Raw genomic sequence first — 15,915 nt, forward strand, 5'->3', positions numbered from 1 at the left:
TCAATATCAGATAAGACAGATGCAGAAGTACCTGTGATACATAATTCTCCAACCTGTCTTCCTGATTACTGTTTTTTTTAGCTTTAAACATCTTTCCCCAATATTACAGGCTGAACATCACGTCTCCAGCTTAGCTTCCTATTTTTCCCTGTCCTTTTCCAAAGCCAAAATTAAAGGAAGTGGTGAAACTGTATTAATTTTGCATTCTGTCTGTCACTCCATGTGATTTCTTAAAGTGAAAGACATCTGCATACACCACTTCATCCCACTCTCCTTGTTGCCCTAAGAACGCATCAATTGTAACAATGTATTATAGTTCAGAGTTCCATTTTCAGGCCATTTTTCCTGATCTTCCAAAGTATTTAAAGGCCATCATTGATTACATTATTTTTATCAATGTTTTCTTGTTTACTGAGCCCCCAGGAGACCCTCCCAGGTATTTCCAATGTGCCAAAATACACCCTAAATTAGGACTCTTTCAAAATTTCTCCACTCTGTTGATTTCCAGTTACTAATTTCACATTAACATACACTAGGGATCCCACAGACACACCCCACACACAGTACTTGAGACCAGAGACTGAATTCAATCAAACAAGCAACAGTTTGTAACACAGTTACAACATCGTGTTGCCAATACCACAGTTGTTACCATAACATGCCACAAAATAAGTCAAATACCAGTAAAATAAAAAACCGTTTCCACAGGACGCCCCCTGCATCTTGCAGGATCTAAACCACAAGACACCACCTGTGTCTTACAAGTATATACCAAATGGTCGCTAGCAGCCGGGTATTTGCCTTCACCTGCGATATTTCCTATCTTGATTTACAGAAGGCTTCCAAACCTTGTGTATGCTTACCAACCCAATTTAGTCTTTATGTAAGATGCTCCCTGCATCTTACAGACTATATAAAAGAAAATAGTATCTTTCATAAAGGTGGTTCTTGTCTGCTGCTGCAGTGATCCAAATGAGTCGAGGGGTCCCTCTGGGAAAAGCCCTGTCCCCAGCGGGTCCCATCTGGGGTGCCAGATTGATTTGGAGAAATTTCAAGGAACTTGCCAACAAAATTTAAGTTGACAAAGAGATATTCTTTATTGCAGCGCTGGGAGACATGGGGGGATAGCTCCTCCTAGCATGTCTCTGCTGAAATGCTAAGCAATCCATTCTACTATAGTCACTAAGCGTACATATTCATGTGGTAGTGGTCTTTGGGGGTCCAGCAGTATCCATCACTTGGCCATTCCTTGAACTTTCATCCTGGCAGCCTTTGAAGCATGCACAGTAGATAAATGCTTATGCCAGCTTAATTAGTTTAGTAACACCACTGACATAATTGAATGGTTTCTCCTTGTCCTTCAGTTACTTCAGCTACAACTCATCCTGAACATCTGCTAATTTCAGCTAATCTTTACACATTCTGTTTTGTTTACCATAAATTTTGTGCAAGGTTACAAGGTCCTAGAACTACAGCAACTACGGTCATTTATCTTATACAAGGATGACAGCTAAGCAGAACTAATTTAGTTATAATAGATTATATTTCAGCCTATATTTCTCTGTTTCAGTACAGTAGTGAAGAGGTGCAGTTTGACCCTTCCAGAGCTTCCTTCAACCCATTTTAAGTCTTGAAGAAGCAACTGCAGGTGTTATGAATAGAAAAATTGCTAGCAGCTTGTTTGGGATGGGAAATCTGGCTTCTGTGTTCAAAAATCTTTGTCCAAACATCTACCGAAAAGTTTTGAATCTTTGGCATTTCATGATTTTGTTAGGTATTGTTATGTGTGTATTTGGGGAGGGACAACTCAAGTGGATAGTGTAAGAATTTCAGCTGAAAATATTTAAAAAGTAGCATAGGGCAGTAATAAGTATACCATTTGTATAAAAAGCTGGTTGAGCTATACAAAGGTATTTTTGGAATTTAGTTGAAAAACTTAGGATCTTATTCTTCTATGGAATGTTTAGGAAGCTTGTGAAGGTGGTGTTTATGTACTCTTTTGTTGTCTTTGCTGCACAGAAGAGGACATGGAGTGACAACTGTTACTCTTTCTGTACAGATTAAAAATAATTTTGAAAGAATTTAATATTAAAAAGGTCTGCTTTTCATTCTTACACTCAGACTTTTATATGTATTGTTAAATCTAGAGAACATGAATGGTTTAAGCTGGACCTTCCAAAATACTTGTTTCCTGAAGACCCGTCATATAGCTCTACAATGATTGATGATGAAGCCTTAAAAGAAGTGTGTGAGAAGTTTGAATGCACTGAAGAGGAAGTGCTAAGTTGTCTGTACAGCAGAAATCATCAGGATCCTTTAGCAGTTGCTTATCACCTCATTATAGATAATAGAAGAATAATGAATGAGGCCAAAGACTTCTACTTGGCTACAAGCCCCCCAGATTCTTTTCTTGATGATCACCATCTGTCTCGCCCTCATCCTGAAAGAGTGCCATTTTTAGTAGCTGAAGCACCTCGTCCTCGCCATACTCTTGATGAGCTGAATCCACAGAAGTCAAAGCACCAAGGTGTAAGGAGGGCTAAGTGGCATTTGGGAATACGAAGTCAGAGTCGACCAAATGATATAATGGCTGAAGTTTGTCGAGCAATTAAACAACTGGACTATGAATGGAAGGTAAAAAAATAAAATATCTTTACAGCAGAAACCAGCAATTTTTTGTTTGAGCTGTGTAGCTTCATATTTTTAGGCTATGTAACTATGTTGTTATGACCTGGAAGTGGTTTGGGAGAGGCTATTCATGCTGACAGGAAAAAAACTTGCTATCTTGTCTACCTCTTCTACTGGGGTTGTAGGAATGGTTTGCTAAAAAAATAAAAAGAAAAAAATCACATACTACTGAATGAAAGAAAAAGAAAGGCAAACACCAAAACACAACCCCCCCCCCCCGAACCTCACACTTTAAAATCCCAGAAGCAAAAAGCAACACAACCAATGCAAAACAACCGACCAACCAACCTGTAAAACACCACCTCTCTCTCTTTTTCCGTTAACCTCCCCAAATCAGAACTCCAACAGGAAAGCCTACACTCATATAATCATAGAATAGTTAGGGTTGGAAAGTACCTTAAGATCATCAAGTTCCAACTACCCTGCCATGGGAAGGGACACCTCATACTAAATCATGTCACCCAAGGCTCTCTCCAGCCTGGCCTTGAACACCACCAGGGGTGGAGTATTTACAACTTCCGTGGGCAGCCCTTTCCAGTGCCTCACCACACTTACACTAAAGAACTTCCTCCTTATATCCAATTGAAACTTCCCCTGTTTTAAGTTTTAACCCATTGCCCCTTGTCCTGTCACTACAGTCTCTAATGAAGAGTCCCTCCCCAGCACCCCTATAAGGCCCCCTTCAGATACTGGAAGGCTGCTGTGAGGTCTCCATGCAGCCTTCTGCAGCCTGAATAGCCCCATTTTTCCCAGCCTATCCTCATATGGGAGGTGCTCCAGCCCCCTGATCATCCTTGTGGCCCTCCTCTGGACTTGTTCCAACAGTTCCATGCCATTTTGATGTTGAGGACACCGGAAATGCACACAGTACTCCAAGTGAGGTCTCATGAGAGCAGAGTAGAGGGGCAGGATCACCTCCTTCAACCTGCTGGTCACGCTCCTTTTGATGCAGCCCAGGGTATGGTTGGCTTTCTGGGCTGTGAGTACACACTGAAGTTAACTCATATTAAGTTTCTCATCGACCAACACCCCCAAGTCCTTCACGCAACCTGTAGCTGTGCCTAGGATTGCCCCAACCCAGGTGCAGGACCTTGCACTTGAGTTGGTTAAACTTCATGAGAGTGGCACTGGCCTACCACATAAGCGTGTAAGAGTCTCTCTGGATGGCATTTCTTCCCTCCAGCATATCAACTAAATCACTTGATAATACCATTGGTTTGAAATTATAAAAATACGCAGTGCTTTTCAAGCAGTTCTGGTTACTAATTCAGATCTCTTTTGTACTAGGTTGTAAATCCATACTATCTGCGTGTCCGACGGAAGAATCCAGTTACCAGTGCTTATTCCAAAATGAGTCTACAGTTGTATCAGGTGGACAGCAGGACATACTTACTGGACTTCCGTAGCATCGATGGTATGTGAAGTGTTACATAAATGTGGAGAATCGTACAGGAAACCATTCTAAATGCAAACTTGTCATATCTCTAAACAAGTAAATTAAGCGTTACTTTTTAGTTTAAGATAACCTAGATCTCTTGGTGGTGTTTCTTACTCCTTCCTGGTCTAGTGTTCCTATGAGCAGATGGTTAGCTGATTCATCCGTGAAATAATAGCTTTTTAGCTATATCAGTTCGTGCTCCATTTTGCATCTACTCCAGCACTAATACCACTAGTGCAAAAGGGGACTGGGCTATGAGGGGTGAGATCTGGATCAACCTAAACTCTCTTTGGAGCCTCACCCCCAAGTTTAAACATTTAGATGTAAGCATGTGAATAAACTAGTGAAGATAAAGCTTGGCATCTAGGCATTAAAATGTGATTTGGACTGTACACTGCTGTCCTGGGTCTGGCTGAGATAATTTTCTTTATAGCAGCCTATATGGTGCTATGTTTTGGATCTGTGACTAAAACAGTGTTGGCAACACATCAATGTTCTGGCAGTTGCTGAGGCCTAATTACATGGTATTCAGCCTTTCTTTCCGTCCTGTCAAACCAGGCCAGGAATAAGCAAGAAGCTGGGAGAGGATGCAGCCTGGAGGGCTAAGCCAGATTGTGCAAAGGGATATTCCATGCCATATAATGTTACGCTTGGCAAAGAAATTGAGGGATGGGGGCTTAGGGGATGTAACCTTGAGGTTGGCTGGACATAAGTCTGCTTTGGAGAGGTGGCAAGTGGTTGCTTTTGCATCACTACCCGTCCCTCCCCCTTTCCTCTTATTAAACTGTATTTATTTCTACTCATGAGTTTTCTCACTTTTGCTCTTAAAATGTTCTTGTCCATTGCTCAGAGATATTAGCTGCCAGGCAAAGTCAATCTGCCAGTGTTAGTGGTAGACAAAATTTTGATATAGGAGTTGTATCCTTGCAGTAACTTAAGCCTTGGAAGCAGTTCGTCTAGTCTATGGAAAGGTATATTTTACAGAGTGACAGTAATGGAGCATACAAATCCCAGTTGGATACCTTGCTGAAAATGAACAGAGAAGCTGATAGCGACTGGCCACTGTGCTTGTTTATTGGCATACTAGACAGAAGCGGAATTGCCTGCAGCCAGTGCTGTAGATGACATGCCTAGGAAAACAAGTGATATGGAAAAATGATTTACTGGCGTGTGGCTGGATTACATTATAGGGTGGCTAAAGCCATATCTTGTGACAGTTCAGTCTCATCTGACTTGGTGGTAGAGTTCTTGCCGTTCCTTCTGACAATACAGGTGCTCGCTTAGATCCAGTGGTACTTGATAGAGAGGACTAATCATTTTCCTGTATTGAGCTACTGCAGTATAGGACAAATGTCATATCTTTGAGAGGGAGGTGGCTGCTTAGAGCCACACAGCTGGAGGAGGGCAGCCTGCTGCAGTCCTGCCCTCAACTCTTGAGGAAATACAACTCATGTTGCACAAGCAGTATATTGATTGAGACTTTAAAAACTCCAAGATTCTGAAGTGTGAGAAGGGGCAGATATTTGCTGTCCCTTTAACTAATCTGGTAACTGATACCTAATTTTCCTCCTCTCTCTTCTGGCCCCCCAGATGAAATTACTGAAACGAAGTCTGGGACTGCAACTCCACAGAGATCAGGTTCTGTGAGCAACTATAGATCCTGTCAAAAAGATTCAGATGCTGATGCACAAGGAAAATCTGCAGATACATCCCTTACCTCATCAGTGAACTCATCGCTTGACTCTTCTACAGCTGACTTAACTCCAAGGCCAGGGAGTCATACAATAGAGTTTTTTGAGATGTGTGCAAATCTTATTAAAATACTTGCGCAGTAATTTTGAAGATGGGCTTATTTCTCTCACAGCAATAAGCATGCCTAAATCATAGCCAGATGCTTCCAGTTATAATCAAGTTAAATTTACTAAGGCGCTGAAAAAGCTAGCCACAGAATGCAATTTGTACAGGAATTGAAATGATTATGGGCAGTTCACATGTACTTGAAGCTGGAGTGAATTCTGATTGTCTACTGTCCAGTAGCAGAGGTGCAGGAAATCACATGCCCTTGAGGCAGCATTCGTAACATTTATGTTGAGTGCACGTTAGGCTGCATATGACATTTAAGTTAGATGGACTTTGTTTTTTTTTCTTTTTTTCACTGGTAATACATACACCTGATGCACTGTAAGTAAAGGTACACTTACTAGTTCAGTGACCTGAGTATGACTTGTTGGTCACTTGTGCAGTTGTAACTCAATTGGTCAGAACTGTCAACATCTAAGAGTAATGTGTTAAAACTGATGTCTTTCTTTCCCCCCCTTACTTGACAGTAAATGATGAAGAACTGTTTAATGCATTAAAGTGTACTACTTTTAGCAACGGGTAGATTTGATTAGATGCATGCAGGTCTTACCAGCTGGAAACATATGTAGGTGCTCTGTAATGCACTAAGGAAGAAATTCCATGGGCTGTGAGTAGAACAGAAAACTACATATAGTTTGCAAAAGCTGTTTATGTATATCCAGAGATGTTTATGCCATCCAGAGGGACCTTGACACGCTTGTGAGGTGGGCTGATGCCAACCTCATTAAGTTTAACCATGCCGAGTGCAAGGTCCTACATCTGGGTTGGAGCAATCCCAGACACAGCTACAGGTTGGGAAGAGAAGAGATTCAGAGCAGCCCTGCGGAGAAGGACTTGGGGGTGTTGGTCGATGAGAAAATGAACATGAGCCAGCAGTGTGCGCTTGCAGCCCAGAAAGCCAACCATATCCTGGGCTGCATCAAAAGAAGCGTGACCAGCAGGTTGAAGGAGGTGATCCTGCCCCTTTATTCTGCTCTCGTGAGACCTCACTTGGAGTATTGTGTGTATTTCCGGTGTCCTCAACATCAAAACGGCATGGAACTGTTGGAACAAGTCCAGAGGAGGGCCACAAGGATGATCAGGGGGCTGGAGCACCTCCCATATGAGGATAGGCTGAGAAAAATGGGGCTATTCAGCCTGCAGGCTGCATGGAGACCCTGTATCAGCCTTCCAGTATCTGAAGGGGGCCTTATAGGGGTGCTGGGGAGGGACTCTTCATTAGGGACTGTAGTGATAGGACAAGGGGTAATGGGTTAAAACTTAAAACAGGGGCAGTTTCGATTGGTTATAAGGAGGAAATTCTTTAGTGTAAGTGTGGTGAGGCACTGGAATGGGTTGCCCAGGGAAGTTGTGAATTCCCTGGTGGTGTTCAAGGCCGGGTTGGACAGAGCCTGGGTGACATGGTTTATAGTGAGGTGTCCCTGCCCATGGCAGGGTGGTTGGGACTAGATGATCTTAACATCCTTTCCAACCCGAACTATTCTATGGTTCTATATTTCTGTTCTATATGCAATGATTTAAAAAAAAAATGAGATTTAGAAGCTATACTGAGTCCACAACAGTGGTGAGAGACTTAATGCTGAGAAACTCGATGACTATAAAGATAGACTTGATAGCCTAAAACACAGTGTTGCCCTGTGAAGGGGGATGGTCTGATCTGTGTGTATACCTTAGTGTAGCAGCAGCACAACGGCTCCTGACTGCTACTGCAGGCTCATAATCCTGGTCCTTAGAAACACGTGCATGTAGTAAAGAGCACAGCCTATGAGTTCTGTGCTAGTCCAGAATCTGAAATTGACATTTAACAAAAAATATGTTAGCACTTTGATACAGCTCTATGTCACGTGTTAACTTAGCATATACTATTTGAAATTCACTTTGCAGTTGAAACTACATATATAGGTTAGGTTTTCCTAGGCCACATTTATATCAAACTTTGCTGTTTAAATTAATTAATATTCTAACTTTTCTGTTGAATATCGAAAACTGATCATGACAACTTGAGCACTAATATTTAAGAAGTTTTCAGTAGTAGGTTGCAATTACCTGTAACACCCTTTTGCATTTATGGTTTTTGCAACATTTCAGGGAGAAAAAATGAACCTTATGTTAAAATCACAGCTAGTACTTGCACAAAACTATGTAGTCTCTTGTAAATTGGATGTAATTAGCCATAGTTCTATTTTCATCTGGCACTATCAGGCATAAACAATAAACTCTATGCTATAAAATGTTTAGTTTTGCATTCAGTGTTCTCTTCAAAACAAGCTTCATATCCACTCTCCCAGGGAGAGACTGGAAATCAAGGCATTATTGTGAACAGTGAAACCTGGACTCTTAAAATGCAATGGGGATCCTTGCCAGTGACTTGGGACTTTATCCATGGAAAACTACTAGCTACAGATATTAAGAACAGTTCAATCCAAGCCCACTGGCTTCAGTCCAGAAGTTCATCTGTTATGAATATGCACAAAATCTGAAGAAACATAAAGCTGCTTCAAGCCCTGGAACTGCGGTGTCTGCGTTCTGGGCAATTGCGTGATCTGCCTAGTATGTAGGTGCAAGTTAAAATTTCAGTTCTTTATCCTTAAGTGTCACACGTGGTCCCTGTGATGCAAGGTTGTATTGTTGTACCTCAAAGAGAAAGGTTTTTCCTTAGATAAAACTTTGGGTTTAAATCCCCAAGATCAAGATGCCACCAAGAGGGACCAGCTGCAAATCCTACTTCAGTCACAGTTTTAATCTTTTAGAAATTGATTCTGATGTACTTAATAAATCACTGTGTTAATTTTTGTTACCCTTTCATTTTGAAGTTGTTACATATTGCACTTGTACAACTACAACAAACGCACAGGTTTTTTAATTGTAGTAATTCCTCATCTGGAATTGGTTTGGGATCACTCTTGCGTATGTTTAAACTAAGTATATTTATACATGGTGTCTGACCCGTGTGATGCTGATCACGAATGCAAGGTGTCAAGGTGCAGAAAGCTTTGATACACTTTTTTGGCCCTCTTGTGCATTCAGGCAACCACAGGTTTTCCTTTGTCTTGTTATCTGGAGGTCTAAGGAATTTTCTGGCAGCAGCATACTGTATCTGTAGTTTTAAATAGAGTAAGTTTATTGGTATGATAGATCAGTTTTGATGGTCAGAAGTTTTCTGATTGAACTGAAATTTTTATAGGGGAGAGGGGGGGATTGACAACTTTGTTAAATCCAGAACAGATGTCTGTTGTGTGACTTTCCCATGCTTTGTAGATCTTGCTGTTGAAACTGCTTTCTTCACATGTTCCTACTGATACTGCAGACCTTTTTTTAGTGTTGTGCTATCTGCGAACAGGCTGTGAAGCAAAACTTCTTTAAGAAAGCTGCCAGGGTTGTAAGGAGGCAGCTTATGCAAATACACAAATTGGTCAAGTATGTTACTTTGTGTTCCCAAGCTTACTCCTGTTGAAGTACCTTGAATTATCTTGCCTTTGTATTGTAATTTTTTCAAAAGCATGGATGAGCGTGACTGTCCATGTGCAATATAACTCACTAGATAAGGGATAAAAATTCATCTTGCTGGTGCAATACTGAAAAAAGGAAAAAACTTTCATGTTTGTCTTGCTATGAGTGTTTAATACCAACTTGGAAATAAATTTTATTTTACCAGTTGATTACCATTGTAAGATATGAAGTCCTGTTCTTTAAGAAACATGTGCCTACTTCCTATGTTCATTTCTTTTGACAAAGATGAATGGCAAAAATGCTTGTTTATACCTGTATAACTTTTTAAACCTTCAAAACTTAAAACTAAGTAAACATGAAGTACTAAATCGTTGTTTGTGTCTGAAACTTTGTGCATGCTCTCCTCTAGTTTACAAATTAACATGAGGACTGTTAGACATGTTTTTGAAACAACAGCACTTACTGACTTCAGCAGCAACGTGACAGAAGTTGCTGCAGCATTAATTCCCAGCAGGGTGCCAGCCTGGAACCCTGACTGCGTCTTTTCCCCTCGGTCTTGTCAGCCCTTCTCTTTGCTGCTGAAAGCAGTTTGAGATGGAAGGGTTGCTGAATGCTTGTGCAAAGGTTCCCCTTGCTCCTGCCCCGTGGTGACCCACTTTGCCTGCAGAGAATCACAGACTGCTTTGGGTTGGAAGGGACCTTAAAGCTCATCCAGTTCCAACCCTGTCATGGGCAGGTACACCTTCCACTAGACGAAGTTCCTCTAAGCCCCGTCCAACCAGGCCTTGAACACTGCCAGGGATGAGGCAGCCATAGCTTCTCTGGGCAACCTCTGCCAGTGCCTCAACACATTTCCAGTAAAGAACTTCCTAATGCCAAATCTACATCTACCCTCTTTCAGCTTAAAGCAGTTATCCTCCACCCTGTTATAAAAATTCCATCTTGGCCATGATCTGATTCAATTAATTTTTTATTACAATTGATTAATATCGAGAGCCAATAAGCAAGCAGCGCTGGGTGCGCCGGGGAGTCTCCGCTCCACCCAAGACGCACACCGAGATTTCTGGGGTACAGTCTCTTATACTCCTCGGTCTTAGGTTTCAACCAATCCTGTCATCTTCGCCCGAATATCCACGTGGTTCCTTTTCATTGTTCTCCTCCTGTTGCTGGGGTCTTATCTTCGGGTGAAGAAACTTCTTAAAAAGTTACTGGCAATACATTAACAGGGGATGTCTGTCACAAGCTTAACCACCATCTTAGCCCCCCTAAATTCCATTGCTTACATAGTTACTTATTCAATACACAAGTTTCACCTCATCCTGTAACAGAAGGTATCTCTTGATTACCTAACCCCCTCAAGGCATTCAAGCAGTTAAACAAAGTACCCTTGTAATTAGCAAAGCGTTTAAAGTACCCTTTAAAGTAACAAAGTGTTTGATTAGGAAAGATTATTCCTTTGCTTCTTCTTTCACCATTGTATTGACAGGGACATCTATCTTAATCTGATCATTCGTATACATTCTACACATGCTTTTCGATTCCACCCAAAGTACAATGATGACAAGGACTCCTAAATTGCTGGCATGAATCATTCCTATATGCCTCACAACCCTGCTCTTCTAGGATACTGTAGATAGTTCTTGAGTCTCGGTGTTTGCCCTTCTAACCAAGGAGCAGCCTGTCTCACGTTTTTCCTCCTTTTTAGGAAAACCCCTCTTTCGAGCCTCGGTCCTTTCCCAGTGCAGTGTTTCCCTGTCACTCAGCTGACCCTCCCTCGCCTCTTCCCTGCGGTTCCCGAGCATTGCCAGTCGGTGCAGTCCGCGTCCCCCGGTGGTACTGCTGTACTCATCGCTGCGGCACCCACACGCTCAGACCGCGCCTTCCGCCGTGCAGCGAGGCCCTCACGCCTTCTGCTCGGCTCACGGAGGCCGCACGTCACCGGCACTCTCCAACACGCGGAAACCTCTCCCGCGGAGCACAGTTCCGGCACCACGGGACTACAGCTCCCGGCACGCCCAGCGAGGCCCTGCCTGTCTTCCGCTTCCTGCTGGCTGGGGTCAAGGGTGCTGGGGCCTTTGCAACCAGGAGACCGGTGCCAGGGGGCAGAGATAGGTAAACGCATCTTGCCGCGGCCCTGCGCGGGGATCAAGCCGCGGCGGGACGCGGGCGCTAGCGGAGCCACCTCTGCGCAGAACGTGGCCTCCTCAGCCCTGCCGTGGCTCGGCGCCTGCCGCCTCCCCGCAGCTCGTCTGGGGCTGGGTGGCGGGATGTGCGGTCTCGTCTGGGGGTTGCTGGTCCCGGGCGCCTCCCTGGCAGCTGAGCGGCTGCCGCAGGGAGCTTCCCCGCAGCTTGGGGGGGGTACGGGCGAACCGAGGGCGTTTAGGTCCATGCAGCGGAGTGTACATGGCCGGTGCCGCTTGTCCGTGCCTGTGATGTGTCTCTCTCATTGGAACGAGTCGCTTCCTTCCTGTGTTGTGTGATTTCAGAGAAACGTGATACAGGACTTTCTGGTATGTCAGAGCTCTGGCCTTTGTTTTATTCTGTTTCCTTTTTTTTTTTTTTTTTTTTTTGTTTTGTTTTGTTTCTGATGTCAGAGAACCGCTTGCAATTGCTCAAGGCTATGCTTGCCTGTCTGACATCTCTGGTGAAGCTCATGGGCAGAGTTTGCACTGGGGAGGGGCAGTCTGTTACATGGTATTGTATTAGAATCGAGATGAACAGGGTGTATTTTTTCGTCTATGCACGTGGGAGCTAAATTACCTAATTACTGAAAATACATTTATCTCTAGTTGCCCAGATGGCTTCTTTTGGGTGGAAGAGAAAGATTGGTGAGAAAGTTTCAAAAGCTACTTCCCAGCAGTTTGAAGCAGAAGCTGCGGATGACAAGGATGTGACTAATGAAGATGATGCCAACTGGGTGCATGCAGCAAAGAGAAGAAAGGAAATTCTCTTAGAAGACTGTGTAAAGAAAAGTAAGGAGCTGAAGGAGGAAGGTGCCAACTTGGTTGAAAAGAGGAGGTACTAATGTTAACTTACTCCTTTTCATTGACTTAATAAGTGTTGAATGATATTTTAATCTTTTCTCTAAACACTAGGTAATTTGCTAGCAGCTGCAGTCATGGTTTTTGCATCTAAAATAGCGACTATTTTTTTCATTCTACCTTTACTGATTGAAACTAAACAGTTTCCTTTGGTTGTGTTGGCAGCTGTGAACTGAAGTCTATTCCATCTCATTTTTGTGTGTACACATAACAGAAAAATGATAGAAGAAGGGAAATGAGAAACTGATTGAATCTCACAGTGAGATAAGCTGCACTGTGCATAATGCTTTAGCTACTCTAGTAGTTTTCTCCTCTCTTGTAAACGTGTTTTTTCCCTTATTAAGAGTAAGCTTATTGTACAGTGCCCAGGCAAATGCTTCAAAGCAGCTAATGCACTATTAACCTGTCTAATGCTTTTGGAAAGTCAGGTTCAGGTATCTGCTCTGACTATCTTTGGATAGCAGTACTGAGTGTTGAGTTTGGCAATTTTGGAAGGAGATTGTAAAGATGGTTCTATTGTTCTGTTATGCTTTAAGCAGAAGGTGTATTTGGCATGACAGGCATAAGAAGAGGGAAAGAGGGACTATAAATTATATATTAACTACATAATTTGGCTGGATCTTCTGTGTAGGGGGGGAAAAATCAGTTCCAACATTAGTCCCCTTAAAATCTTCTGAGTGCTTGACATCTAAATCTGTATCTTGACTTCACCTGAATGAGCATCTGCATTTTATTTGTTGTCCCAGATCAGACATAACATTATTTTCCTGATAGAATCAATTCCATGGTAAGTCAGTATGCGCTGCTGAGATATTAAACTTCTTGTTATCAGAAATTTCATCCTAAAAAAGGGTTCTCTGGGCAATATGGAGGATGAACAAGTTAGAGGTTTAAATCAGGCAAGTTTATGTATGGTAATAAATACACCCCATATGTGGTCTGCTCTGATTTAAAATATATAAATATAACATAATCAAATACAGACTGTCTTTGAGAAAAGTTTTATTTGCAAATATTTAAATACTGTTTCCTCTTATACTGTTTACTTGAATGGTGACACTGTGCAGGGGGGCAGTGACACACTTCTGTAGGTCCTTTTGAGTTCCTGTGTTACGTAATTCCTAAATGAAATTGTGAAGCCTTTTAAAGTTGACTTTATCTTTAAATCAGCTTTAAGCATGCAGCCATTGTATTAATACTTTTAACAAAGTAGCTGAATAACGATAAAATCCTAGAATGGTTTGGGTTGGAAGGGACCTTAAGGAACATCTAGTTCCAAACCTGTTGCCGTGGGCAAGGGCAGCTTCCACTAGACCAGTGGAAGATGGACTAGTGGACCAAGCCCCACCTAGCCTGGCCTTGAACACTGCCAGGGATAGGGCAGCCACAGCGCCTTTGGGGAACCTGTGCCTGTGTCTCACCACCCTCATAGTGAAGAATCTTTTAATAACATCTGATCTAAACCTATTCTCTTTCAGTTTAAAGCCATTCTCCCTTGTCCTGTCACTACCTCTCCTCATAAAAAGTCCCTCTCCAGATTTCTCGTCAGGCCCTTTAGGTACTGGAAGACACTTAAAAATCTCCCCAGAGCCCCTTTTTTTCTCCAGGCTGAACAAGCCCAGCTCTCTCAACCTGTCTCCTTAGGAGAGTTGCTCCAGCCCTCTGGGCGTCTTCATGGCCTCCTCTGGATTTGCTTCAACATCTCCATGTCCCTCTTTTCTTGGGACCCTAGAGCTGGATGCAGTACTGCAGGTGGGGTCTCGTGAGGGCCGAGCAGAGGAGAATTGCCTCCCTCAGCCTGCTGGTCATGCTCCTTTTGTGCAGCCCAGTATACGATTGGCTTTCTGGGCTGCAAGGGCACACTGCAGGTCATGCTGAGCTTCTCATCAACCATCACCCCAAAGTCCAGGCCACCCAAGTCTCCCAGGCTGGTTGCCTTACTATTAGTAGCTGAAAGCACAGAATACACACATTGAGTCAATTAGCATCTTTAACACTGGAAACAAATTATTTAATGGTCTCTGTAAAGGTAGGTCTGTTCTGTCATTTTCAGGATATAGAGGTTGTTACATAGCGCTTTCAGAATATAGAGCTTGAGCAATAAGGAAGAACTTCTAAATGTTTTCCTTCTACAGCTGGTAATCACTAATATTTACTGTATTTACCCATATTAAACAGATAGATTTTTATTTCTGGCTTACCTTCTGTTCTACCTTTGCCTTCGTCATGTTTGCTTTGGCTCTTGGGTATCTTGTCTTTGTGGATTTTTGTGGTTTTTTTTGATTATTTTTGTGTATTATGTAAAGTGTAATAAATCGAACAGCAGCAAATAATCTTTTGTCTATGGCTTAGGGAAGGGAGATACAGGCTGCTGCATATTTATTTTGAACAGAAGTAATATTTGATGATTTTACATATCTTAAGTGATCTTTTGAGTTTTCTTTTACCTGTCAATTGGAAGACAGTACAAAGGCTTAACCCATCCATATGTAGAAGCATAAGTATTTTTTTTGTGAATTTAGTGAGAACTACATTTGCTCAGAAATGCTTGTAAGAGCTACTGAGAAACACTGAATGGCTTGTAACAGGTTTGAGGAACAAGTAACAAGAAATTAAAATGCAGCTTCTGAGAGGTTTGTAAGACATAAGCTCCATGTATTAACATTCTTATATCTGAGCTTTAACAGAAGTTCTAACTTGAAATTATATTTTCCATCAATTACTCTAGCACACTCTGTACAGTCTAAGCAATTATGGTGGTATGGTGCTGTCAGAGTACATACCTTTCAGGCAGATTTTTCTCTGAAAAAAGAGATTTCACATAGATTAGAGACTAAACTCGCAGTATGAGGCTTTTATTACTTGTTACAGGTGGAATAGTTGACATACCATTACAGGAAACTTGAGGAAGCAGACTGGAAAGAATATTTATTCTCTCTGGTGGAAAGTTCTGATAAGAGAAGGCAGCGATGCTGCTACATCCCCATCAAGGATTTGTTAGTGTCCGTGTATGCAGCAAGTCAGTTTCTGTAGATGAATGAGCTCTGGACATGTGCTTGTGAAGTGAATCTCTCTGCTTCCTGGGGAAAGGAGTAGTAAATGGGCTTCTCAGGGATCAGAACTTGTACAGCTTGCTTTCTTTGCTTGCTGGCAAACTTGGAAGTGGCATGGGTGAATTATACTGGAGGTGGCAGAGTTTTCAGCTTTTATAGTAGCTGCTTGAGGATTATTTCTACCTGCTGTAATGTGGGTGTGTGAACTTGTTAAGCTGAGACTGAGGCACACACAGAAGAAAAATGGTAGTGAACAGTTTCAGACCTTGATCAATAGGCAGTTTTGAAGATGATGTTTGAATGAGTGATTTTGCTGTCAGAACAGAAAGAAAAGGCAGATACTTGGAAGAAGTATCACACTGTATGCTTGTGGGATATCAGGGAA

The 15,915-nt window shown here is 42.3% G+C and overlaps 2 protein-coding genes across 2 annotated transcripts in view; both read left to right on the top strand.

Moving 5' to 3' along the window:
• Window positions 1-2,000: 2,000 nt before the first annotated feature.
• On the top strand, window positions 2,001-5,968 carry LOC133210302 (5'-AMP-activated protein kinase catalytic subunit alpha-1-like). Its single transcript, XM_061349566.1, has 3 exons — window positions 2,001-2,634; window positions 3,976-4,102; window positions 5,717-5,968. The coding sequence occupies exons 1-3, from the start codon at window positions 2,218-2,220 to the stop codon at window positions 5,959-5,961; spliced, it is 789 nt and encodes a 262-aa protein (XP_061205550.1). The 5' UTR covers window positions 2,001-2,217; the 3' UTR covers window positions 5,962-5,968.
• A 6,153-nt stretch (window positions 5,969-12,121) lies between these two features.
• Window positions 12,122-15,915, top strand: part of TTC33 (tetratricopeptide repeat domain 33) — a 47,853-nt gene continuing 44,059 nt past the window's right edge. Inside the window, exon 1 of the mRNA XM_061349567.1 lies at window positions 12,122-12,454. Within this exon, the coding sequence (XP_061205551.1) occupies window positions 12,234-12,454 (221 nt within the window). The 5' untranslated portion in view covers window positions 12,122-12,233. The remainder of the gene's footprint in view (window positions 12,455-15,915) is intronic.

The sequence above is a fragment of the Neopsephotus bourkii genome, unplaced genomic scaffold (genome assembly GCF_033783945.1).
Source record: "Neopsephotus bourkii isolate Nb327-2 ecotype Australia unplaced genomic scaffold, CSIRO-AGI_Nbou_v1 NB_437, whole genome shotgun sequence".
Classification (NCBI taxonomy): Eukaryota; Metazoa; Chordata; class Aves; order Psittaciformes; family Psittacidae; genus Neopsephotus; species Neopsephotus bourkii.